Source organism: Protopterus annectens, chromosome 4.part0 (genome assembly GCF_019279795.1).
Source record: "Protopterus annectens isolate FY-2018-M chromosome 4.part0, PAN1.0, whole genome shotgun sequence".
Taxonomy (NCBI): Eukaryota; Metazoa; Chordata; order Ceratodontiformes; family Protopteridae; genus Protopterus; species Protopterus annectens.
Window position 1 is genome coordinate 1,423,658,024 of NC_056733.1, and position 23,938 is coordinate 1,423,681,961.

The 23,938-nt window shown below is 45.5% G+C and overlaps 1 protein-coding gene across 3 annotated transcripts in view; it reads right to left on the bottom strand.

Moving 5' to 3' along the window:
• Window positions 1–23,938, bottom strand: part of LOC122799887 (protein Shroom1-like) — a 1,099,098-nt gene that overhangs the window by 195,984 nt on the left and 879,176 nt on the right. For all 3 annotated transcript variants that reach the window (XM_044069259.1, XM_044069257.1, XM_044069258.1), the window contains one exon: window positions 20,674–20,741. In XM_044069259.1, the coding sequence (XP_043925194.1) occupies window positions 20,674–20,741 (68 nt within the window). The remainder of the gene's footprint in view (window positions 1–20,673; window positions 20,742–23,938) is intronic.

Sequence of the window (23,938 nt, forward strand, 5' to 3'; positions counted from 1 at the left end):
TCAGCCGGATTCCACAGTCTGGGTCCGACGTCGGCTGATGTCGCATTTCTCTCCGACGTCAGAGCGGCTGGAGTATATAAGCATCAGCCGACGCCATTTTCTTCAGTGTTTCTTGCCCCAGATGCCAGGTGCCCTCCAAGGAAGGCTGTAATCAAATTGGAAGACAAAAACAGGATTCCAGACAAATAAATGAGCAATAAAACAAATACACCATAACAGATATCCCCAGCTAAGAGTAACAGGGATAGGAGTGGACCCTAGGCATAGAGGGGTATGGAGGGAGGGAAAATCCGACTGCAGTTGCATGTCTATCGGACATCTACATTTATGGTAGGTACAAAACTGTACTATGTCCTTCAAGAATGCAACTGCAGTCATAACATGTGGGTAGAATACCATAGCTTAGCTGGGGGAGGAGGAATGCTCTAGGAAAAAGATGGTGTGGCAATCAAACCCTGCAGGACTGCCGAAGCAAAGCCTGCTCTGGATCTGGAGTATATGGGGGAGGAGGAATGCTCTAGGAAAAAGATGGTGTGGCAATCAAACCCTGCAGGACTGCCGAAGCAAAGCCTGCTCTGGATCTGAAGTATAGAGGGAGATTGTAGTGTTTGGAGAATGTATGCACGGAGCTCCATGTAGCAGCTTCTAGAATGTCCTTAGTAGGCACCCCTCTTAAGAATGCTGTAGAGGTGGCTGTAGTTCTGGTGGAGTGTGGTCTGACATTGGCTGGAACAGTCTTTCCATGAAAGGAATAACAGAATCTGATGCAATGTCCAATCCATTTTGAAATAGTCTGTTTTGAAATTGCTTTTCCTTGGACTGCAGGGCGTAAGCTACAAAAGTTGTTCAGACTTCCTACTGGCCTTGGTTCTGTCCAGGTAGTATCGAAGTTGTCTGTGAATGTCCAAGGTATGCAACAGTCTTTCCCCCTTATTCTCAGGATTGGGGAAGAAAGCAGGCAGATGAATGGCTTGATTTAAAGAAACCCTAGATACCACCTTTGGCATAAAAGTAGGGTTGGTCCTTAATGAAACCCTGTCTCTGTGGAAAATTATGAACGGTGGTATTGCCATTAGGGCCTGTAGTTCCGAAACCCTTCTTGCTGAGGTAATTGCCAACAGGAAAGCTGTCTTCCATGAGAGAAATTGCAAATCAACTGAAGCTGCTGGCTCAAATGGAGGTAGAGTCAGTTTTTCTAGGACAAAATTGAGGTCCCAGGCTGGCACTGGGGCCTTTCTTGGTGGCTTGATGTTCTTGATTCCCCTGAGGAAGTGCCTTAGTAAAGGGTGTGAAAAAACAGGAGGATCAGTGTTGTATCTAGCTGAAATAGCAGATGCATGTATCTTTATGGAAGAATATGAGAGGCCGTTCTTCAACATATCTGCCAAATATTCCAAGATGAGTGGGATGTTCAACAATGATGCATCATGTCCCTTGCTGGTATTCCAATTGCTGAATCTTTTCCACTTTGCTAAGTAAACCTTTCTGGTAGATGGTCTTCGAGCCTCTGTTAGTATCCGCTGAACTTCCTTGGAGAGAGATAGGTTGAAGCTAGTTATGGGATCTCCCAGGCTGTTAGCTGCAGTGTCTGAAGGTTTGGATGCACTGTTTCGAAATTGTGTTGAGTCAAAAGTAGAGACCATTGAGGAAGGGCCCACATCCTGGTGTGACATATGCTCCGTAATAGTGGGTACCAGTATTGTCTTGGCCAGTCCGGAGCTATTATGATTCCCTTGGGTCTCTCTGCTTTGATCTTTAGTAATATTGAGGTCATCAGTGGCAGAGGTGGGAATGCATAGATTGTTAGGAAGTTCCAATTGAATGAGAGAGCATCTATTTTCCAAGCTTTTGGATGGTATGTCCTTGTGCAGAATTTTGGTAGAAGATGGTTGAGGTGAGAGGCAAATAGGTCCACTTCTGGCCTGCCCCATGTTGAGGTGATTTGTGTGAAGACCTTCGAATGTAACCTCCACTCGTGTGAATCTGTGAAATTCCTGCTTAGGCTGTCCGCCAACACATTGTTTTTGCCTGGAACAAACTGGGATTGTAACTGGATGTTTAGGCTCAGTGATTTCTCCCAAAGATGCATTGTCAGTCTGCAAAGGGGGTAAGAGTGGGTGCCCCCTTGCTTGTTTATGTACCAGATCACAGTGGTGTTGTCTGTCCGCATCAGTAAATGGCCTTGCTGAAGTTGATGTTGAAAGGCCTCGATGGCATGCATTACTGCCAGCATTTCCTTTTGGTTTATATGCAGATGTGTTTCCTTTGGAGACCATTGTCCTTGTATACACCTGCCTTCCATGTGCGCCCCCCATCCAAGGTCTGAGGCATCTGTGGTCATGGTCTGTGTTATCTGTGGTTTTTTGAATGACATACCTGTTTGCCTGGCTCACCGAGGCCCACCATAGGAATTCCTTTTGTAGGCATGGAATGAGCGGTATGATTGTCTCCAAGTTGTTGCTGTGTTGAGACCAAATGCTTTTTAGGTACCATTGAAGCTTTCTCATGTGTAGTCTTGCTAATGGAACCAGGAGAATGCAGGATGCCATGTAACCCAAAGGGCCTGCAGGAATCTCCTTGCAGTCATCTGGGTGAGTTTTGCTAAACCTTTGAAGTAATGAGTCAACTTTTCTTGCTTGTCTTCTGTCAGGTAAGCCGCTTGTCTTCTGTCAGGTAAGCCATTTGAGAGGCTGTGTCTAGTTTGGCTCCTAAGAAGATTATTTGCTGGGATGGCTGCAGTCTTGACTTTTGGAAGTTGACTGTGTATCCCAGAGCTTGAAGTAATCGTATGACATAATCCAAGTTTTTTGTCAACATCAATTTGTCGTCCGCTTGTATGAGGCAGTCGTCCAGGTACGGGTAAATTTGTATCCCCTGGAGCCTGCAATGAGCAATTACTGAAGCCAGGCATTTTGTGAATACTCTGGGCGCAGTAGATAAGCCAAATGGCAATGCTGAGAATTGATAATGCTCTAGCCCTGCAAGAAATCTGAGGTATCTTCTGCAGCTGTGTCTGATAGGGACATGCAGGTATGCCTCCTTGAGGTCCAGAGTAATCAGCCAAGACCCCTTGCCCAGCATGGGAAGGAGTTGCTGTAGAGTCAGCATTTTGAACTTTGGTACTATGAGAAAGGTGTTTAATGCGGACAAGTCCAGTGTTGGTCTCCATTGAGATTCTTTTCTTGGAACAAGGAACAGTCTTGAGTAAAATCCCTGGTCTTGTTCATGTTGTGGAACTCTTTCTATTGCTTTCATCCGAGTCAGCAGAGTGATTTGCTTGATAGCCTCTGCCCTCTGGTTTTGTGGTAGGTTTGGCATGCCTTGTTTTCTTGGCAAGGTATGAAAATGGAACCTGTACCCTCGGTCTATAATGTCCAAAATCCATTTGTCCTTTGTCAGTCTGTGCCAATTTTCTGCAAACAGAGATAATTTCCGCCAAGGGAGCTTCTATTTGTTCCCTGGTAGGCGGTAGTAGAGGAAAGTCATTGAGATTGTGGTTGTGGGGCAGGTGAAACCCCTGCGTCACATCTTTGGTTTCCTGGCTGCCATTGTCATCCCCTGTAAGGGCCTCTGTATTGGCCTCTTCCTCGGCCCCGTCTGTTCTTACCCCTTTGAAACTTTTCTGGATTAGGAAAGGACCAGTTTTTTGAAGGCCAATTCCTACTGAATCTGGGGGGTTGAACCTGGAGGAAATCTTTCACCGTCTGAACTGATTTTGCTTTTTCTTCGATGGTCTTTAACACATCCTTAGCATTAGCACCAAAAAGCTTGTTCTTTTCCAAATGTGCATCCAGAAGTTTTGCCTTTACATGATCTGGTAGAGGTTGATCTTTTAACCACGCATGTGTACGAATGACTGCCCCTGTCATAGCTGCCCTACATGAAGCTTCCAGTGCATCATATCCACACTGCAGGAAGTGATTGCTTACTTGCTGAGTGTTATGTACAGCTTCCTGCAAAGTCTTCCTGTCTAAAGGATCAGGAGTGGCTAATGTTTTTTGTAAATCATCTAACGGGAAATCCTGATATTGTAACATATGAAAAAGGCAATTCAAAGCTCTCATAGATAAGGTAGTGGATGTGTAAACCTTTTTGCCCCATCTCTCTAATGACCTAGCTTCCCTGTTGGAGGGCAATGGATTTTTAGAGGTGGAAGCTGAAACTCCTTTAGGCCCCTGTGAGATAGTTTCCAAATCAGCAGTATGGGCCCTGAATAAATGGGAATGAGTTTCTGGGACCCTGTAATACCTGTCTGGCTTGGCTGGAGCAGGAGGAAGAGAGTCAGGGGTGGCACTAGAATCAGAATATAAATCATCCAAAACATCAAGTACAGGAGGAATAGCTAAGGGCCTGTGCTGGGGCTTCTTAAGGAAAGTCCTAAGGCGTTTCCTGGAATCAGAATGTTCCTGCCCTTGCCGCTTGAAATGTTCCCTCATGGTATGCAGAACTTCCCCAAAAGAAATATCCTCAGGAGGGGAGGCTGAGGGGATGGAATCTTCTGCATCCGAGTCCTCACAGGTCTGGAAGAGCTCTTCCTGGCTATCAGAGTGGACAGAGCCCTCAGAATCTTCATCTGAAGGAATCGGGTCAGAGGGTTCAACCCGGGGCCTTTTATCAGAAGGAGGCTGGGATCCTCTCTCAGGATGGGCCTGTGAACCTCTAATCATAGAAATTAAGTCAGCAGCCATGGACATAATTTGTGTCTCTGGAGTAGGCTGAGGTAAGGTTTTAGTAATAATATGCTTTGCTTTGCTGGCTGCCTTAGCCCTAGTGTAGGCCTTAATAGACATGGCCATAGGAGGCCTGGCAGCTCCACGTGCAGGAGTGACCTTGTCTACAGCAATAGTCTCGGGCATTTCCTCGGTTTCGGTATCTGGAGGAAAATCGATAACTGGCGGAGTGATGTCCGGAATCGGAGTCGTCGGTAATGCGGTGTCTTCGGTTCGGAGCGGTGGAGAGACCGTCTCAGAGGGAACCGGAGCACTCGCGGTAGGTTTTGGCGTGGAGTCGGTGGTAGATGCGGGCCGAGGATGTCGGTCTCGGTCTTTTCGCTTCTTAGGAGTTTGCGATGTCGGAAGTTCCGACGGCATGGTGTAAGCAAATTTATCGCCGAAAAAATCTTCAGCGAACTCCACCCGGCGCCTGAGAGTGCGCTTGTTGAAGCGAGCACAGGCTACACAGGCCGAGACGTCGTGGTCTGGGCCAAGGCAAGGAAGACAGTAAGAGTGGAAATCCTTATGAGGTATTTGTTTACCACAAGAAAGACAATTGTTAACTTTTTCAGTAATTTCTGACATCGGCTGAGGCAAGAAAAGGTCCCCAATGGGGTACTTAGCTTTTTTGATGACTTTGGTATCGAAGAATACATGAGCTGACCGACCGGCACTTGCAAACTGCTTCTGCTTCGGGCACCGCGCGGCAAGAAAGACTGAAGAAAATGGCGTCGGCTGATGCTTATATACGCCAGCCGCTCTGACGTCGGAGAGAAATGCGACATCAGCCGACGTCGGACCCAGACTTTGGAATCCGGCCGACCGAGGGCTGCCTGAGGCAGGACAACCCACATGTTATGACAGCAGTTGCATTCTTGAAGGACATCAGATGATCCGCTGTGGCAACCCCTAATGGGAATAGCCAAAAGAAGATAACTGTTGCAGTACTGAGTCTTGGGAAATTCTTGCCTTCAGGAGCTCTCCGTCAGCTCAATACAAGAGAATTTCATCATGCCCCAGCCAGCAGATAACCTCCCTAGCAAATGTAAGGATGTCAGTGGTATAAACAAGCCATTGGCCAGTGCCATCTTTCAGTCTTTCATGCCCAGGGATTAAGAGTCTGTCTGTCTCGTAGGCTCACATGACCAACCCTACAGTATAGAAAATGGGTAGGAATAGGAGGTGGAGGATGGAGTGGGGCTGATGAACAGGTTACCCACCCTAACCTAGGTAAACAAGAGATGTAAGAACAGGTAGGTGGGAGGGATTTGATACTGCAACAATGATATACTTGAACATTTACAGTTATAAGTTTGGCTACGTCAAGGGGAGGTCATGTCTGCTAAATTTGGTTGACTTCTTTGAGACAGTCACCAAAGCCATGGATGAGGGGAAGACTGTGCGCACCAACTACCTTGACCTGGCCAAAGACTTGGACACTATTCCCCACTCGGGCATAATAAACTCCCTCAATTAGGCATCAATCCATATGTTACCAGATGGGTAGCAAACTGGCTCACTGATACAACTCACGTAGTCAACATAGGGGAAGCCACCTCAAGCAGTACACCCGTAAAGTACAGTTTTGTACCTACCATAAATGTAGATGTCCGAACTGGATAGCATCTGCAGTCATAACAAATGGGTTGTCCTGTCGTCAGGCAGCCTTTCGGTCGGCCGGATTCCAAAGTCTGGGTCCGGCTTCGGCTGATGTCGCACTTCACCCGACGTCATCTCTGCTGGTCTTCGGGTATAAAGGCATCAGCCGACTCCATTTTCCTCAGTGTTTCTTGCCCCAGATGCCAGTTGCCCTCTTGGAAGGCTAAATTTTGGATAAATGCCAATGTTTCCAAAAAAGTAGAAGGCAAACATAAAAAATAAGCATGTATGTACATATATACAAACAAATACACCATAAGAGACTCCCCCCCAGCTAGCTATTAGGAGGGTAAATACCCTAGGAGTACCACAGAGGGAAGGAGGGAGGGTAATCCTGACTGCAGATGCTATCCAGTTCGGACATCTACATTTATGGTAGGTACAAAACTGTACTATGTCCTTCATGGATGCATCTGCAGTCATAACAAATGGGTAGAATACCATAGCCAAACTAGGGAGGAGGAAGAAAAATTATGGTGTAGTTAGGATCCCTTGCAGTACAGCAGTGGCAAACCCTGCTCAGGATCTAGAGTATAGAGGTAAATTATAATGCTTGGCAAATGTATGCACGGAGGTCCAAGTAGCCACCTCAATAATGTCCTTGGTTGCCACTCCTCGTAAGAAAGCTGTGGTAGTGGCTGTAGCCCTTGTAGAATGAGGTCTTATGTTCTGTGGAATTGGTTTTCCATGGTAGGAATAACAGAATCTTATGCAATTTCCTATCCATTTGGAGATTGTCTGTTTGGAAATTGCTTTTCCTTCCCTTCCTGTTGCATAGGCTACAAAAAGCTGGTCAGTTTTTCTGTTACTTTTGGTTCTGTCCAGGTAGTAGCGTAACTGTCTATGTACATCCAAGGTATGCAGCATTCTTTCCCCCCTGTTTTGTGGATTGGGAAAGAAGGTAGGTAGGTGGACTGCCCGGTTTAAAGACACTCTGGATACCACCTTAGGCATAAATGTAGGATTAGTTCTCATGGACACCCTATCTTGATGGAAGATTAGGAAGGGTTGCACTGCCATTAAGGCCTGTAGTTCTGAAACCCTCCTTGCTGAGGTAATTGCCAGAAGGAAAGCAGTTTTCCATGACAGGTGTTGTAGATCTGCTGTTGCTGCTGGTTCAAACGGAGGGAGTGTCAACTTTTCTAGCACAAAGTTCAAGTCCCATGCTGGTAATGGTGGTTTCCTAGGAGGTTTTACATTCTTGATCCCTCTGAGGAACTGCCTGAGTAGAGGATGTGAAAAGACAGGTGGATCAAAGCTGTATTCTGCTGAAATAGCTGATGCATGTATCTTGATGGAGGAATAGGACAGGCCTGTATGTAGAAGCTCTGCCAAGTACTCCAGAATGTTAGCAATATCTATGTTCGACACATCTTTTCCTCTTTCAGTACTCCAAATGACAAATCTTTTCCATTTTCCTGCATAGTTCCTTCTTGTTGAAGGTCTGCGGGCTTCAAGGATAATGTCTTTAACCCTTTGGGAAAGGTCTGGGTTAGTTGCTGCTATGTGATGTTCCAGGCAGTCAGTTGCAAGGTTTTTAGGTTTGGATGCATGATGTTGTAGTTGTTCTGAGTTAACATCAAAGGCATCAGGGATATTGACCACATTTTCTCCCGAGACATGCTCCTCAGCAATGGATACCAGTGTTGTCTTGGCCAGTTCGGAGCTATCAGGATTATCCTTGGACGTTCCTCTTTGATTTTCAGTAGTACCTTGTGCATCAAGGGAAGAGGTGGAAATGCATATGCTGTCAGGCCTTTCCAGCTGAAGGATAGAGAGTCCACCTTCCATGCAAGTGGGTGGAATGTCCTTGTGCAGAATTTTTTGAGCTGGTGATTGAGTGGGGAAGCGAATAGATCTATTTGTGGCATTCCCCATTTCTTTGTGATGGCCTTGAAGATGTCCGGGTGTAGCATCCATTCGTGAGCATCCGAGGTGGTTCTGCTTAACATGTCTGCTAGGGTGTTCTCTTTTCCCGGTACAAACATTGCCTGTAACTGGATGTTGTAGCTGAGAGCCAGATTCCAAAGGTCCAAAGTCATTCTGCATAGGGGGTATGAATGAGTGCCTCCCTGTTTGTTGATGTACCACATGACTGTGGTGTTGTCTGTCCTTATCAAATGGCCTTCTTTGAGGAATGGTCTGAATTTTTGGATTGCCAGTTTTACTGCCAGCATTTCTTTTTGGTTTATATGCAGGTGCAGCTGGTCTTGAGTCCACAATCCTTGTATGCATTTGTCCAGCATGTGCGCCCCCCATCCTAGGTCTGAGGCATCCGTTGTGATGGTTTGGCTTGCTCGAAAGTTGTGGAAGGGTAAGCCTGGGTTTGACTGGCATGCTTGAGCCCACCATAGGAACTCCTGTTTTAGGCATGGGATTAGTGATATTTCTGTTTCTAAGCTGTGCCTGTGCTGAGACCATAAATTCTTTAGGTACCACTGTAGCTTTCTCATATGCAGTCTGGCATGTGGGACCAAGATTATGCATGATGCCATGAAGCCCAAGGCCTGCAGAACTTTTCTTGCTGTTAGTTTGTTCTGCTTTGTTAATGCCAAGAAGTAAAGAGGAGCTCTTTTGTTTTTCTGCAGTTAGGAATGCCATTTGTTTTACTGTGTCCAATTCAGCCCAAGAATGTTCTTGTTTGGGATGGTATCAGCCTTGACTTTTGTAAATTGACTGTGTATCCCAGGGCTTGTAGCAAGTAAATGACCCTTTGTAAATCTGTTGTCAGCTTGCTTTTGTTGTCCGCTTGTAACAGGCAGTCGTCCAGGTATGGATAAATTTGGATTCCCTGTACTCTGCAGTGAGCGATTACTGATGCCAGGCATTTTGTGAATACTCTGGGCGCAGTAGATAAGCCAAAGGGCAATGCTGAGAATTGATAATGCTCTGATCCTGCAAGAAATCTGAGGTATCTTCTGCAATTTGGTCGAATGGGGACGTGCAGGTATGCCTCCTTGAGATCTAGAGTTACCAGCCAACACTCCTTGCCCAGCATGGGAAGAAGTTGCTGTAGGGTCAGCATTTTGAATTTTGGGACAATGATGTATGTGTTTAAGATGGACAGGTCGAGAATAGGTCTCCAACTTTTCTCTTTTCTTGGCACTAGGAAGAGTCTGGAGTAGAATCCTTTGCCCTGTTCTGTTATTGGTACTCTTTCCACAGCTCTCATCTTTGTTAATTCCGCTATCTGCTGCAGAGCTTCTATTTTTGATTTGGAGGCAGGTTTGGCATTCCTCTTTTTACTGGTAAGGTGTGGAAGTGGAACCGGTAGCCTTGGTCTATGGTTTGCAATATCCACTTGTCTTTTGTGATATAGTGCCAATTTTTCGAAAATAAGGCTAACTTTCCGCCTAATGGTGCTATTTGCTCCCTGGTAGGCGGAGTCAGAGCCAAGTCACTGTGATTGTCCTGTTGCAGTGGCAGTGGTTGTGTCTGTGCCTCGGTTATTGCCTTGCCACTGTCGTCCTCTGTAGGCACCTCCTCTGGATTGATTTCTGCCTCTAGAGCGTCTATTCCTGCCCCTTTGGGATCTTGTGGAGTCAGGAAAGGACCAATTTTTGGCAGGCCAGTTCCTGCTAAACCTTGGGGGCTGAACCTGTAAGAAACCTTTAACTGTTTGTACAGATTTTGCCTTTTCTTCCATTTTCTTCATTACCTGCTGGGCAGGTGTACCAAACAGACTGGCCTTATCCATAGGAGCATCTAATAGCTTTGCTTTAACATGATCCGGTAAGACCTGTTCTTTCAACCATGCATGCCTTCTTATCACTGTGCCAGTCATGGCTGATCTAAATGAAGCCTCCAGTGCATCATAGCCACATTTTAAGGAATGGTTACTAACCTGTTGGATGTTATTCACCATTTCTAATACATATTTCTTATCTAAAGATTCATCAGAGGACAGTTTTTTAGTTAACTGATCAAGCATAAACTCTTGGTATTGGATCATATGAAACTGACAGTTTAAAGCTCTAGCTGAGAGAGTAGCAGAGGTGTAAACTTTTTCCCCATCTCTAAGGACCTGGATTCCCTTTCAGAAGGAATAGGGTTTTTTGCTGTGGTCGAGGCTACTGCCTTAGGCCCCTGGGATATAGTTTCGGGGTCTGCAAGAGGGGCCTTGTATAAGTGGTGATGAGTGTCTGGCACCCTGTAAAATCTATCTGGTTTGGCAGGGGCTGGAGGTAAAGAATCAGGAGCAGTGCAGACATCATTAAATGCATTATCCACAACAGGCAGTACAGGAGGTATAGCTAAGGGCCTATGTTGTGGTAAGTGCAGAAAAGTCCTAAGCCTTTTCCTTGAATCTGAGAAATCTTGTCCCTGCCATTGGAATTGTTCTCTCATGGCATGTAAGGTTTCCCCAAAGGAAAATTCCTCTGGTGGAGAGGCAGCTGGAATGGATTCTTCAGCATCAGAATCTTCATAAGTAGAAAAAGGAGCCTCTGGCTGGTCTGTAATGTCTGAGTCATCCGCAGAATCATCAGAGGACACTGGCTCGGGGGGGCTCTGCTCTAGGTCTCTTTGCTGGGGGCTGAGAGGCCCTGTCTGGGTGAGATTGGGAGCCCTAATTAAGGATATTAAATCTTCTGCCAGAGTAAGCATTTGTGAACTTGAAGTGGGCCTGTGTGAGGGGGGCTTAACAGGCACTGATTTAGCAGATTTGGCTGATTTAGCCCTGGCAAAGGCCTTAATAGACATGGCTGCAGGAGGCCTAGCAGCACCATGTGCTGGGGTAGAGACATCCAAAGGGATGGTGTCTGATAAATCACTAGGAACCACAGTTGTAGGCAAAATTTCTGAGGCCGATTCAAGTAAGGTAGCAGGAGCCTCAGTAGTAGTCATGGATTCGGCTGAAGATTGACCAGTTTTCTCGGTTTCAGCCGAAACCGAGACACTCGCGGCTTGCTTAACCGTGGTTTCGGCTGAAACCGCGGACTGCGAGTGTCGGTCTTTTTCTTTGCGTTTTTTAACAATTTGGGTAGTCGGAGGATCCGACGGCATAATGTACGCAAAATCTGAGCGAAAAACTGTTCAGCAAACTCCGACCGACGCCTAAGCGTTCGTCGGTTGAAGGAAGCACAGGCCAAACAGGCTGCTACGTCGTGGTCTGGGCCTAAGCAAGGCAGACAGTAAGAGTGGAAATCTTTATGAGGTATTTGTTTCCCACAAGTTAAACAGTTATTGACTTTTTCTGACATCGGCTGAGGCAAGAAAGAGTCCCCAACGGGTACTTAGCTTTTAGAAGTCTTGAAGTAGTATTCGGTAGTAGTAATCTCTGGACCTGACCGACCGGCACTTGCGAACAGCTTCTGCTTGAGCCACGCCAAGAAAGACTGAGGAAAATGGCGTCGGCTGATGCCTTTATACCCGAAGACCAGCAGAGATGACGTCGGGTGAAGTGCGACATCAGCTGAAGCCGGACCCAGACTTTGGAATCCGGCCGACCGAAGGGCTGCCTGACGACAGGACAACCCATTTGTTATGACTGCAGATGCATCCATGAAGGACATCAAGCAGCATACCCCATGGTTCGGTCTTGGGGCCTCTGTTATTTGGGATACTTTCCTGAGGTGTAGGCCAAAACCAGTGGGCTATGGATGACCAAGTTTGCAGATGACTGCAAGCTGGGTGCTGTCATCAATTCCCCTAGTGATGTGGACATCCTCCAAGAGGGTCTCACTCAGATAAATGACTGGTGCCAGAAACATGCCTTCACTCTGAATACCAAAATATGCATCATCCCCTTTGGGGAGAGTGACATCTCCACAAATGATCACTTTAATAAACAATGTCCCAAGCACCCAATCAGTCATGAGGGATTTGGGCACTCAGGTTGAGAGCAACCTGACTTTTGGCCACCATGTTGCTTCCGTGGTATGGAAAGCCTTCTACATGGCCCACGTCATAAGTAAGGGTATCTCATCCTGGAACAAGGAGGTCATAACATCCCTGTATTCTTCCCTTATAAGGCCCATTACTGAGTACAATGCCACCTTTCAGCATGCACCTCATAAAGCACATACAGCATCTGGAGAGACCACAGTGGTCCCTCACCAGGAGAATCCAGGGCCTCAAACATCTAGCATACATGGATAGGCTAAAAGCCCTATCCCTCTACTCAGTTTCATACAGACTCCTCAGAGGTGACCTCTGTCTGGCATACAAGGCAATCATGGACCCCCACCTTGATGGGACTGCTGCATATTGCAAGTCAAGCTTCACTCAAGTAACCCACAAGCATGGCCTATACCTGGTCTGTGGCATCAACAGGACTTTTTGGCAGAACAGATTTGTGTCCCAGAGACTCCCTCATCTATGGAACAGACTCCCTCTCCACATCAAGCAGAGTACCTCTTTACCCCTTTTTAAGCACAACCTGGATATCTGGATGGGAAACAGAAAATATACCCCTGGGATTCCACCCATGTCCCTGCTGGACAGGGGCATTGGGTGCTGATTTGTCTTAACATGGGCTAAACTCTTGGCTAGGCTTATAAGATGCTTAGAGCCAATAGCCTAGTAACCTCTTATGATCCTATAAGTTCCTTACACAAATGTACCAACTTGGGGGCATAAGTCAGTTAAGAAGTGCACTCAGGACTGTACGCATCAGAAAAGATGGAGCACTTAAATTCAATTCTTGCCATTCAGGACTGGAGCCTGAGGGCTCATTTCAGATGGTGCATTATGTTACTTATAGCAACCAGTCACAAGACTCAAAACTTGCCACACCAGCACAACTACGCAAAGATCAAACTATCCTTACACAAATAAGACACACGCTGGCCTTCCTATGCATATCTTGCAAGACACTGTATCAGAGACAATGATTACAAATGCAAATATTTACTGTTGCATCAGAGATCTAATCTTAAGCCATCACATAAGTGATTTATGCCATCAGTGATGAAACAGAAAAACCATGTCCTTTAAAATGAATCAGTTAGCAAAAGCACATCAGTAAATATCAATGCAGATGAATATCAAATTTTATTTGCAAGGCATAATTATCATGTAACTGGACTAGACTGGTAATTAAACATTAAAATACATTGGGGAAAACTGAAGCACTACTATCATACGGAGGTAAACAGTAAATATTAAGCAATAATATAAACAAAAGCATAACAGTTCTTAACTTCTTTCACTTAATCTCCAAGTCTTGTACACAAGACGGGATTTTGCTCTTTCAGTAGTTTGACAGATGCTCTTCTGAAAACATTCAAAATCAATTTTAATTTTTTATGCTCACTACAGATTTACACAGCCTTCTGTAAACCAGTTTAGCAGTCAGCTGCATTAATAAAGCTGTCACCGGGGATACGTGTAAACAGCTGTTTTTGTAGTAGCCCAAAAACAGCCTGGTCAGTAGCCAAATAGCTTGGGTGGAATGATATGTGTATTTTTTTTTTGGAGGGTGAGGGGGATGACACCACCACCAGTAACTTTAAGACCCTGGCATGTCTGCATGAAGTTGTCGGACTATTAGAATTAAAGAATAGTTGTGTAAGGACTTACCATTAACCTTAGATGTCGTCCTCTTCCATGATGCAGTATTCATAAGAGTAGGGAGTTGCTGCCTGCAGTGCCACCTTCCGTACAGTATACCAAAGTCTTTGCTTCAGGAGGGTACATGTGACTTCCCTTGTCAGGGCCATAAACTGACGTTGGGTATAAAGGTGACATCTGCATGCACCCTTCTCAGAATGAACTGCCGCATACAGTAGTACTCCTGTGGGTAGAAGGGTCCCAAGGAAGCCCTTAGAATCACATGTAGGCTACAGTCAGGGTAGCAGGAAGTTTGTGTTTAGTGGAGAACTGGGGGATAGAAGGGTTCTGTCCCCACAAGTCAGCATGGTATGTAAGCTGGTAAGGTAGAGGGGTAGGTTGGGGGGACTGAATACTGCTACATGGACGAGTAGGATATCTAAGGTTATGGTAAGTTCTTACATAACTATTCTATGTCCTTCTATTCACATGTTGCAGTATTCATAATAGTAGGGAGAGCACCAGAGCTTTTAGGTATGTTTCTGGGTTGAGGATTGGGTTCCCTGGTCAATGAGTCCTTGGAGGATGGACCTGGCAAACCCTGCCCTAGCTCTTAAGACTAGGTCCAGTTTATAATGTTTGGTAAAGGGAAGTCCAAGTGGCAGCTTCCAGGATGGAAGTGTACTCAATTCCTTTGAAAAAGGCAGTTGAGGAAGCAGCCGCCCTGGTGGAGTGAGGTTTGATTTGCCCATGCAGGGATTTACCATGGTAAGAGTTGCATAAGGTAATGGATTTTGAAATCCATGAAGAGATGGTTTGCTTGGAGAATGCCTTCCCTAGAGCTCTCAGGTGGAAGGAGATGAAAACTTGATCTGACTTTCTGATAGGTTTGGTTTTGTCTACGTAATACTTCAGTTGTCTGTGGACATCCAAGGAATGGAGGGTCCTTTCTGAGGAATTTTGTGGTTGAGGATAGAAAACTGGTAGGTTAATGGTCTGGTTTAGTGAAAGTTCATTAACCACCTTTCTCATGAAGGAAGGGTTGATCCTTAGAGCAACTCTGTCCATGTGAAAAATAAGGTAGGGGGAGGTAACCACCAGAGCTTGTATCTCCGAAACCCTCCTGGCGGATGTAAGGGCCACTAATAGCACTGTTTTCAGTGTGCATAGCTTCAGGGATACTGAATGGGCTGGTTCAAAGGGTGGCAATGCAAGTTTTTCTAGTATAAAGTTCAGGTCCCAAGGGGGAGGATAGGTTTCTGGGGAGGCCTAGTGTGAAGAACCCCTTTGAGGAAACGTTTGACCTCCAGTCTGGAAGCCAGAGGAAGGGAGATAGGCAAACAGGCAGAGATGGTAGATAAATCCATTTTGACTGATGAGTATGTTAGTCCTGAGTGAAGCTGCTCACACAAACAGGAAAGGACCATAGGTATAGAGGTAAGTCAGAGGGTCCTGCTTTTTTTGTTGACACCAGTAGGAGAATCTGTTCCATTTTGGATACATAGTTTCTCCTGGTACTAGGTTTTTTGGCCTCCTGCAGAACATGGAGTATGTTCTCCGAGTATAGGTGTCTGTAGGGGATCAAAACCCTTATCATCCATAAGGTTAATTTTTAATTGTTCACCTGAGGGTGTAGTAGGGATCCACTGTCCTGTGTGAGCAGGTGTATTCAGTGGGGTAACTTGTGGTGATTGCCCTTGGCTAGTAGGTGTAGGAGGGGACACCAATTCTGTCTTGGCCAAAAGGGGGTCACTAACAGGATTTTTGGGTTGTCCCTCTATTTTCAGAAGGACTTTCTGAATTAAGTTGAAGGGAGCAAAGCATAGAGGTACATTCCCTCCCAAGAGAAGAAGAAGGTGTCCACTTTCCATGTTTGTCTATGTGGATTCCTTGTCCAGAATTTGGGAATCTGTATGTTCTGGACAGAGGCAAAAAGATCTGCTTGTGGAATACCCCCAACTGTGGATTATGTCCAGAAATACTTCCCTGTGAAGCATCCATTCATGACTTGGAGTTGAAGTTCTGCTCAGGAACTCTGCCATGAAATTCTCTGTTGAAGGGATATAAACAGCTACCAGATGAATGTGGAGAGATACTGCTATGTTCCAGATCTGGATTGCTAGGCTACACAGAGGCTAGGACTTTGTTCCCCCTTGCTTGTTTATGTACCACAGGACTAGCATATTGTCTGTAATTACTTTCAGGGTTCTGGCTGAAGGGCTGATTTGAAAGTCAGTAGGGGCAAGTGTAAAGCCCTCATTTCTCTGATGTTGATATGGTCCTTTTGTCTTGGGTTGGACCAAGTGCCTTGCATAAACAGTTGTTTTTGATTTGTAAGTAGCACTGCCCCCCACCTCAGGTCGGAAGCATCTGTGGATATCTGTTGGAAGGGTACATGAACCTGAAGGTGGGTCCCTTGGTTGAGATGGAGAGCTGATATCCACCACTGGAGTTCCCTCTTCAAACAATGAAGTAAGGGGAGGGGAGTATCCAGGGGCTGGGAGTGTTTGCTCCATAAGTTTTTCAGGACCCAATGGAATTTTCGCATGTGGAGTTTTGTCAGGGCAACATGAATATGAGTGATGCCATGTGGCCTAGAACTCAAAATTTCTCGAGCAGGCAATGAAGTTTGGGAGAGAAGTTTTTGGAAGTCTAGACAAAGTTCTAGGATTCTTTACTCTGGAATAAAGACTTTAATTTTGTCTGTTCTGATCCTGCACCCCAGGAAAACCAGGTCTTGGGAGGGGATCAGGTGAGACTTGTCATGGTTTATGGTGAATCCTAACTGAGATAGGATGGAGATTACTTGTTGCAGATGAAGTAGGAGGATTGGGAGGTCTTGAAGAATGAGCAGGTTGTCCAGGTATGGGTATATCTAAATGCCTTGGGTCCTGCAGTGAGCGATGAGGGGGGCCAGGCACTTTGTGAAGACTCAGGGAGCAGAAGAGCATCCAAAAGGCAAGGCAGAGAATTGCAAATGGCAAGAGCCTATTGCAAATCTGAAGTATTTCCTGTAATCTGGGTGAATAAGGATGCATAGGTAGGCATCCTTCAAATCTAGGGCTACCATGAAAGCCCGATTTGGAATGAGTGGTAAGAGCAGGGATAAGGTAATCATTTTGAAACTGTGAACCTTGAGAAAGAGGTTTAGAAACAATAAATTTAGGACTGGCCTCCATGGGCCATCCTTCCTTGGTACCAGAAACATTCTGGAGTAAAAGCCTATGTTTCTTTGATGGTATGGTACCTGTTCTATGGTACCTTGATCTGGAAGCTGTTGAATGATAGGGGAAAAAGGTGGGTTTGGCTTGCAGGTGGTTGAGGGACACCACGAAAGGGGGGTATCATCCACCAAGTCATGAAGTAGCCTGACCGAATGATGGAGAGTACCCATTTTTCTGATGTGATTACCCACCAGGAGGGAAGGGAGAGGGTGAGGCAGAGGGAAAGTGGGGTGTTTTGGTGCAAAGGTGGGTAGTCACAGAGGAGGTGGTCTGGAGTGGTCAGACTGGCCTTGAAAGGACGTAGTGGAACTGGTTGGAAATCTTGGAGTAGATTTTTCCTGGTTTGTCTGCGTCCTTTAGACTGTGGAGCAGGGTGATAGGACTGCCTTCTGACAAAGGAAGGTTTTGGTGGATAATTCCTGTGCTATCTTGGTATAGCAGACACCAGTAGGTGTTTAAGGTTTTGGAGTTCCTTACCCTTTTCTTGAAGGGATTTTATGAGTGCTGCTGAGGCTTGTCTGAACAGAGCTTTATTACACAGGGGTGCATCCAACAATTTTGTTTGCACATCCATGGGTAGGGGTTGTAGTCTCACCCAAGAATATCACCTCAAGACTGATCTAGATGCAGCAGACTTAGACGAAGCTTCCACAGCATCAAAACCGCACTTTGAGTGCCTAGTTACTTGGGATGCAGTGGAGAGGAGGGTATTTATTTGTGCTTTAATGGGAGAATCAGAAGCCTCAGACAGTAAAGTGGAGGCCTTGGTAATGGTATCCAGGACATATCTAGCCATATGTGTTTGGTAGCTGAGAGCTCTAATAGTCAGATTAGAGGAGGTATAAACTTTCTTCTCTATTCTGTCTGAATTTACTGTTTGGGATAAAGAGCAGTCGAAGGTATTTGCCTAGATGATTTGTCAGCAGAGACAGCAATAACTGCTGGGTCTGCTGGTGAGTTTCTAAAGAGGTATTGGGTTTCCTGAGGGACCTTGTAGAATCGGTTGGAAGCTGATGGCTGAGTCAAGGGATAGAGAAGCAGCCAAAAAGTATCCTGGAAGGCAGGTAGCAAGGGGGCCACTGCTTAAGGATAAGGTTGCTCCATCTGTAAAAGGTCGAAGTACCTTTTCTTGGTGTCAGATACTTCAGATGCCTGCCACTGAAATGCTCCCTCATAAGGGAGATTGTGTCCTCCAAAGGTGATTTCTTTGCCTGGAGACTCAGGAGTAATGGAGTCTTCCTCCTCTGGGGTGATGAAATCCTTTGGGGACTCATTTGGGATTCATATGAAACAGATTCATCTGAAGAGGAGTACTCTTGCTCTGATACCTGTAGAGTAGGTAGAGATGAGGGGCTGGTGCGTCCTGTTGTGTCTGTAAGGCCTGAAATGTCTTAAAAAGACTTTGAGAAAAAACATCCCTTACAGGAACTGGTCGACTTTCAGGGTGTTTAACTTTTTGCTTTTTCTTTAAGGGAGTAACTGGTGGGGAGAGAATCGGAGCCAACGTCTGCCTGGGTGTAAGTGAAGGAGCAAGGCCCTCCGATAAACTGTGATGTGGTTACCCTCTGCCATCAGGACCTGATGGCTGAACAGCCTCAGTGGACGTACTGAAAGTTTCCACCACCCCAGCTTCCATTGAGGTTCCCGGTCCTGGCTTGGAAAGAGATGTCTGGGAAGATGGCGGGCTTTCATCAGCCTCAAAAACCTTCTCGGATGCCTGAGGCACAGGGTGGGATTCTGGCCTAACTTGCTTGGCCTTCTTCCTCGACGGCTCTTCAGACGGGCCTACCTCCCCTTCCATACCGAATGCAAGACATCGGAGTCTCCTTCTTCTTTTGGCTTTTCCCGGTTAGGGGTCACCACAGCAGATCACCTGTCCACTCATGATTGGCAGTAGAGTTTTTACGGTGTCTAGTTGCCAGCCCAGTGCCTAACCTTCCACGGAAGGCACACACATGCACACACACATCCCTAGGGCCAATTCAGAGTGTCCAATCCACATGCAGCACGTCTTTGGGATGTGGGAGGAAACTGGAGCACCTGGAGGAAACCCACGCGACCACAGGGAGGACATGCAGACTCCACACAGAAGGTACCCAGCCGAGGATCGAACCGGAGAACCTCTTGCTGTGAGGCAACAACACTAACCACTGCACCACCGTGGCTGCCCAAGACATCTGAGTCTCTGATTTTTCTAAATATAATTTTAGTGCAGCAAGACAGCTACAAAGGGTTTTCTGATATGAAGGATTTGCAAATAGGGCAGAACGTATGGTCATGGGCTTCGTCTAAGCAAAAAACACACTTCTTCTGAGCGTTCTTGTGAGGAATTTGTCTCCCATAAGCACACATCCCCTTTTTAGCTGACATGTAAGACTTAGCAATAATCAAAGGTAATGAAAAAAACAACAGGGCACTTATCTGTATTGGCAGGAAAATGGTCATCTGAAAAATCGATCTGCTTTCAGGACTGGCAAACTGGAGTTTGGAGTTCACTGTGGCAGGAAAATTCTGAGGAGGATGTGTGCAGACGTCACCTTTATACCCAACTTCGGTTTATGGCCCTAACAAGGGACGTCACATGTACCCTCCTGAAGCAAAGACTTTGGTATAGTGGCTGGAAGGCAGCACTGCAGGCAGCAACTCCCTACTGTTATGAATACTGCAACATGTGAATAGAAGGGCATCTGCTTTTGTCGACAGTTTTGTTACAAAACAGTGTGATTAAAACAGAGCCATAGCTGACTCATCTAGTACCCCTCAACTGTAACTTGAGAAGCATAACAAACAAACGAACAAAAAAGTTCATTCACATCTGTTCCCTTGTCTTCACTTCTCACCCAAGGAACACCAGGTTGGCTTATTCACCCCCTCTCAACTAAAACTCTAAAAAGTCTTTTACTTTTAAACACTGAAGCAAATAGCTTGTTACATTTCTAGCAAGCAGATTGCTACAAGTTATATACCACATATGAAGTGCTGAAGCGAGCAATTCAGTGATGGCAGCATGCCAGGAATAGAGTTAATTTCTGTACTGCATTTAGAAATGCCGATTCCAGAATGAATGACAGTACTCTACCACTAAGTGATCAGCATCTGCAGATGGCACCCCTTTGCTCCACTCTAGCTATGTTACTGGATTAAACTCAATTATGAAAAGTTATAATGTTTCACTGATCCTGCTTTTTACTTACCCAAGCTAAACATTTATGATGATACACAGTACCTGGTACAACCTGCAGTGCACTGGAAAATATTCAGGAACAAGGCCCTTAAACTACTTAAGAGTGTGTGTGAGTGGGTATGTATAACGAATGTAATCACAAATGACAGACTGGGATGGAGACCGACTACGGAACTAAAGTAAAATGTGCTCACATCTAGCTGCACCATTAATGTCATTGAGGTAGCACTGCTTATTTCTCACCCTAAAAGAAACAAATGGGCTGTAGGGCTCTCACCTCGCAGGGAATGAATGGGTGAACACAGAGAGTGGAGCAAGAGACTCAATGATCATGAAGGGAGGAGAAAAAAAGAATGCAAAAATACATACAAAGTAAATACGTACCAACGCATGTAACGCTTACCTCTGAATAATGGTGTAATTCCGGTCATCCTGAAATACTGGCGAACAAGACTCTGACTTTCTAGAGACCTGAAAAAACATTTTCAGTATGTTAAATGTGTTCTTGCTTCAGTCAGACCACAGATAATCATATACTTCTATTTAGTTCTAAACTTTTCAACCTTACCTGGTTTTCATTGAACAAAATGCCCAGTGAAGTAATTTCCACCTGATGACATTTTCTTCTCAAATCTAACAGAAATGGACTACTACAAAATGGGGTATGACTAAACATTCCAGTTTCACTCAGCCTTCTCATTTTTCTAAAACAGTTCATAGGTTCATAGGTTCATACTAGGCTATCTGCCCGAGGGCATTTACAAGCCTAGCCCATAGTTCGCCACCCCTTTAGTATGGGGAACTATACCCATTATTTTGCTGTGCCTCTGTTGAGCAGTGACACTGAGGTAATCCCTGGGGTATATCTGCGATCTCCCATCCATTGGTCAAGATTTCTCTTGAACAAGGCCAGCAAGGTGCTCTGCCTCACATATACCGGGATTTTATTCAGTTTCAGTAGTAAAGAACGTGGAGAAAAAAGCTTTCACCTGTTTAGTGAGATTTTGCAACTTTGTGTCACAGCTGAACACACATGATCAGAATGCATGTTGACAGTTGTGTGCTTTGTTTTTTGCACTCTTTTGAAGTATTTTGTTTAATGAAGACAATCAGTGTTACCTACATACTTCTCAAATGTATTTTTTGCTTGCCTGTTACTTATGCAACCAGATCCTCATTCATGTACTGAACAACTTTTCTGAGAACTAAACATTTCCTTGCCAGAAACATCTCTTGCTTTTCATTAAAAGTGTGCAGAATTTTTCTCTGCTTCAAGCATAAAATAGCCTGATAGGATAATGTACGTCTCTGCTTCTACCTGCTGCAACACAGCTAAAGCACCTATGGCAATTGTCATTAGGGAACCTAACCTACTGTTAATATCAATTACACAATGCACATCACCTTCGAACACCACGGAAAGTACAGTTTTGTACCTACCATAAATGTAGATGTGCGAGTGTATACCCTGCTGCAGTTATCACACTTGGGTTATCCTGTCATCAGGCGGTCCCGCAGTCGGCCTGAATTCCAAAGTCTTGGTCCGGCATCGGTTGCTGTCGCTTCTTCCCTGGCATCAGTGCGCCAGGGGTATATATGATGCATCCGATGCCATTTTCATCAGTTTTTCTTGCCCCAGATGTCAGGTGCCCCCAAAAAGGTGGTCAGTAAATAGTACCAATCTAAAAAGTTTAGCACAAACAAAACATCCCTCCAGCTATAAGTAAATACATCACAAAGGTAGCATCAGGTTTTAAGGTATTGTAAAGTTTTAGTTAGTTAGGTCAGAGGGGATGGAGGGTAACCTGGACTGCAGCAGGGTATACACTCGAACATCTACATTTATGGTAGGTACAAAACTGTACTATGTTCATCGTGTTAACCTGCTGCAGTCATCACACTTGGGTAGAATCCCAAAGCTAAGGATGGGAGGTGGAGTCAAACAGGGTTAGAGGAGGCTAGAAGGCCCTGCAAAACTGCAGTGGCGAAGCCAGCTCTAGTCTTAAAGTGGTAAGTGGTAGTGTTTGGTGAAGGTGTGTACTGAACTCCAAGTTGCAGCTTCCAAAATATCCTTAGTTGGCACCCCCCTGAGGAAGGCTGTAGATGTAGCTGCTGCCCTGGTAGAGTGGGGCCTTATGGTAGCAGGAACTGGTTTTCCATGATGGGTGTAGCAAAAACGAATGCAATGTCCTATCCATTTGGAAATGGTCTGTTTTGATATAGCCTTCCCTTGTGAAGCTGCAGCATAGGATACAAAGAGCTGGTCAGATTTTCTGAAAACCTTAGTTTTACCCCAGTAGTAACGTAGTTGCCTGTGAATGTCCAAGGAGTGCAGGAGTCTTTCTCCTTTGTTCTGCGGATTTGGAAAGAAGGTGGGTAAGTGGATGGTTTGATTTAGAGCCACACTGGATACCACCTTAGGCATAAAGGAGGGATTAGTTCGTAGAGAAACTCTTGTCTTGATGGAAAATGAGGAAAGGCTCTACTGCCATTAGTGCCTGAAGCTCTGAGACTCTTCTGGCTGAAGTTATTGCTAGCAGCAGGGCAGTCTTCCATGATATAAACTTTAGGTCAGCAGAGAAAGCTGGTTCAAAAGGAGGTAGCGTAAGTTCTTCCAGAACAAAGTTGAGGTCCCAGGTTGGTGTAGGTGCTCTCCTGGGGGGGCCTAATGTTTTTGGCCCCTCTGAGAAACTGCCTTAGAAGCGGATGTGAAAATGAGGGAGGATCCGTGTTGTAGTGGGCTGAAATAGCTGAGGCGTGGATTTTAATAGATGAAAAAGAAAGTCCTTTGTGCAACATCTCAGTTAAATACTGTAGAATCTGAGGTATGTGAGGCTGAAGGGTATTTTGGCCTTTAGCTTGGTTCCATGCGCAAAACCTTTTCCATTTGTCCGAGTAGGCCTTCCTGGTGCTGGGCCTCCTAGCTTCCAGAATAACATCCATAACTGCTTGAGGAAGAAGAGCTGGCTGGTTGCTTAGATGATTTGCCATGCAGCCAAATTTAAGGTTTTGAGCTGGCTGTGTAAAATCTGATTGTCTTGCTGTGTGAGCAAATGAGCAATTTGTGGTAAAATCCAAGATGGGCCCTGGGTCATATTCCTTAGTAGTGGGTACCAGTGCTGGCGTGGCCAGTCTAGGGCTATGAGTATCACTCTGGGTCTCTCCTTCCTGACTTTCAGCAGCACCTTTCTGAGAAGGGGCAATGGAGGGAAGGCATATACTGTCAGGTTTTTCCAACTGAATGAGAGTGCGTCCACTTTCCAAGCTTGATGGTGAAGCGTCCTTGTACAAAATTTTGTTAGCTGATAGTTTTGGGGGCTGGCAAACAGGTCCATGTCTGGGTGGCCCCATTTTTGAGTTATCATTGCAAATACTTGTGGATCCAGTTTCCACTCGTGGGGATCTATGATGTTTCTGCTGAGGTCGTCTGCCAATGTGTTCTTTTTTCCTGGCAGGAATTAAGCTTGTAGCTGAACTTGGTAAGCCAGTGCTGTGTTCCACAAGGTCAATGCTTGCCTGCATAGAGGATAGGAGTGTGTACCCCCTTGTTTGTTTATGTACCACATTACTGTGGTGTTGTCCGTCCTTATTGTAAGCTGTCCTGGATGCAAGAGGTCCTAGAAGGCTGTCAGGGCATTCTGTACAGCTAGCATTTCTTTTTGATTGAT